The sequence below is a fragment of the Nematolebias whitei genome, chromosome 18, assembly GCF_014905685.2.
Source record: "Nematolebias whitei isolate Nwh7 chromosome 18, NemWhi1, whole genome shotgun sequence".
NCBI classification, from domain to species: domain Eukaryota; kingdom Metazoa; phylum Chordata; class Actinopteri; order Cyprinodontiformes; family Rivulidae; genus Nematolebias; species Nematolebias whitei.
In genome coordinates, this window is record NC_056515.1 from 40669674 (window position 1) to 40672642 (window position 2969).

At 49.1% G+C, this 2969-nt stretch overlaps 1 protein-coding gene across 1 annotated transcript in view; it reads right to left on the reverse strand.

Annotated features, from left to right (window-relative positions):
* rilpl1 (Rab interacting lysosomal protein-like 1) overlaps window positions 1-2969 on the reverse strand; it is a 16365-nt gene that overhangs the window by 7830 nt on the left and 5566 nt on the right. Inside the window, exons 3-4 of the mRNA XM_037692493.1 lie at window positions 2527-2645; window positions 2207-2452 (exon numbers count right to left, since the gene is read on the reverse strand). Of these exons, the coding sequence (XP_037548421.1) occupies window positions 2207-2452; window positions 2527-2645 (365 nt within the window). The remainder of the gene's footprint in view (window positions 1-2206; window positions 2453-2526; window positions 2646-2969) is intronic.

Here is a 2969-nt window from a genome sequence, read left to right on the forward strand (position 1 = left end):
GTGTGTGTGTGTGTGTGTGTGTGTGTGTGTGTGTGTGTGTGTGTGAACTGAATATTACTAAGTTAGTGCAAATAGTAAGAAAAGTTGTGTTGGTCAGTTTCTTCTTTGCTGTAACAAAATGTATTGTCAATAAATATTTTGTTAGAAAGTATGTTTGTTTGTTTCCTCTTAAATGTTGCCAAGTTTAATAGCAGTTTGCTACATTTAGCTTTTACTAGACTTTTGCACTTTTAGTTTCCTGTTAGACTTTTGCTACTTTTAATTTTTAATTAGCTTTTTGCTACTTGTTTTTAGTAAACTGTCATTGTCATCTTTTAGCCAGACATTTCCTGTTTTCAACAAGTTTGGCTACATGCAGTTTTAATAGGCCTTTTACCATTAGCTATAATTTAGCTCATTTAGCTTTTAGCTCATGTTCTGTTATTTTTTCTTTTCCAACTCGGTTTCAGCTTGAACAAATCGGTCATTTATCTGAAAGCCTTCACTCTGGATGTTTGCAGAAAAGTCCTGTTGTGGTGTTTCGTGATCGCGGAGCAGCAGAGGCTGAACTGTCGCACTCGTCTATATTTAGAGGCGTCGTCACCGGAGGCTGAAAGACTGACGCAGTTATTAGTTGTCACAGAGCCATGCAGAGCCATGCCAGCAGGTCTGGGGGTCAGTGGTGCACGGCACCAGCTGTTCTGGTTGAGCCCATAAAGGCATGTTTGGAGTTAGACAAACCACACCAGTCCGTTCATCCACCGTGCACTTCTGCATTACCCAAAGCAACGCTGCCTCTGCTTTGTCCTCCTCATCCTCGTGTCTTTGTGGACTGCAGGAACCAGCCAGGGGCCGCAGAGCCGGGTCAAACCTGCTCGTTATCAGGCGGCAGGGGTCCGATCTGTCCGAGCAGCCCTCAGCACACAGCACGGGGGCAGTTGTACCGCTCTGCTGGAGTGAAAGACACGTCACTGAGCCTAGTTACAGCCGTTGACGATGAACTTCTCTGGACCGTGTCCTTCAACAGGGTGACACTGTTTCTCGTTATATTTTGCCATCCTAACATGAACGTGCTGCAGCGACGTCTCCACTCGTCGTCTCCCAGCTGCTCTAGCTGGAGTCGGTCTTCACACATTTTGTCTCTGCCCCAGAGGTTCTCAGGTTGTCCTCCAATGATCTTTGGACGGCTGTGCCCCGACAGGCCAGAAACAATTACCAAACACTTCTGCACGGTCCTCCATCCTGGTCCTCCATCCTGGTCCTCGAGGGCCACGCTCATGCACGTTTGATGTTTTTACACCCTCTTCAACTTCTGCTGCAGCCTGTTAATCCCCCGTTGATTCAACGGGTGTGATGGAGCAGAGAAACATCCAAGACATGCAGGATGGTGGTCTTCCAGGACCAGGATCCAGGACCACTGCTTAAAGGAACTCTCTGATGAGCGAGTCCAGCTGCAAGTTTACCGTCTTTGATTTGAGGCCCTGAATGTTGTAAAATGTATTTGACGCTTTAGATTGGCTCCTGGAAACCAGTGTGAAGAAGACTGCTGTGGACTGGAACCATTTCAGTTCTCACAAATATTTACAAAAATTACCTGATAAATCTAGAAGAGAAACGAGCCAGGTGACCTGAGCAGGTCTTCAGTCCATCACAGGGACACCTGGACATGTCTCAAGTCCATCACAGGGACACATAGAGACAATTCAGAATCACCAGTCAGTCTAACATGCATGTTTCTGGTCTGTGGGAGGAAACTGGAGTACCTGGAGAGAACATACAAACTCCACCCAGGAAGACGTCTGGTCGGGATTTGAATTGAGGTGACCTGCTCGCTGAGAGGCGGCAGCTCCACCAGCTGATCCACCGAGCAGCTACAATATGATTTATTGTTTACAGTTGAGACGTGTTGTACTGTTGCACGTCACGCAACGTCACGCAACGTCACGTAGCGTCACGTCACGCAACGTCACGTCACGCAACGTCACGCAACGTCACGCAACGTCACGTCACGCAACGTCACGTCACGCAACGTCACGTCACGCAACGTCACGCAACGTCACATGTCGTTTGTGGCGTTTTAAACAAGCGCTCGTCACGCCTCCATTTATTACTGCAGAGCTGTCGATGTGCGTCAGTCCTTTCAGCAAACACGTTTGTGTGACTGGCCTCACATTTGATATATTTATACTCTTCAGACTGACGTGGTCGTCAGGCTGAAGTGTCTCACCTCAGCAGGCGACGGGGGCTGAGGGGGGGTGTCCTCAAAGGTCTGTGAGGGAGCCTCTCCTTCAAACTGCTCCCGTAAACGCGCCACTTCCCGCTGCAAGGCGCCAACTTCCTGCACTTGTGCCTGAGCGCTGGCCTCCAGCTCCACCTTCTGTCCAATTAGCGCTTTGCCCTGAGCCTCCACCACAGAAATCTTATGACGTAGGTCGTGGTTGATCTTCATGAGGCGGGACTGCTGCTGTTGGAGCTGCAGGACCACATAAGAGAAGGTTAAAGACCTGCAGTGTGTTCCTGACATCCTGGTGCGTTCATAGGTCTCACTGCTTCTATGTCCTCGTTCTTCAGCGTGACCTCACGGTCCTTGGCCCGGATCTCGTCTCTCTGCTTATCCACCACCTCCTTCAACTTCATCATCACCTGCTTCTCCCTCTCGGTCATACCTGGACACCCCGAACAGAGGAGCAGAAATCAAACGGATCATTATCTGTTTATTCTCAGCGGTTGATGAGAGGAAGAGGTGTGTGTGTGTGTGTGTGTGTGTGGAGTCCTGCAGGTGTGCCGTGCACTGAGGCGGTTCTGTGCACGGTGTGTACGGGTCTCTGTGGTCTCTTTGTGAGACGGCAGAGCGAGACCAGCCTGCAGTCGGACACAGAGACGTCTCTTTGTGCGTCTACGTTTGTACAAAACACAGACGACAAACGTGCAGCGACTCACAAGAACTGAACGACCTTTAAACTACATTTAGATGAAAAATACTAAAAATT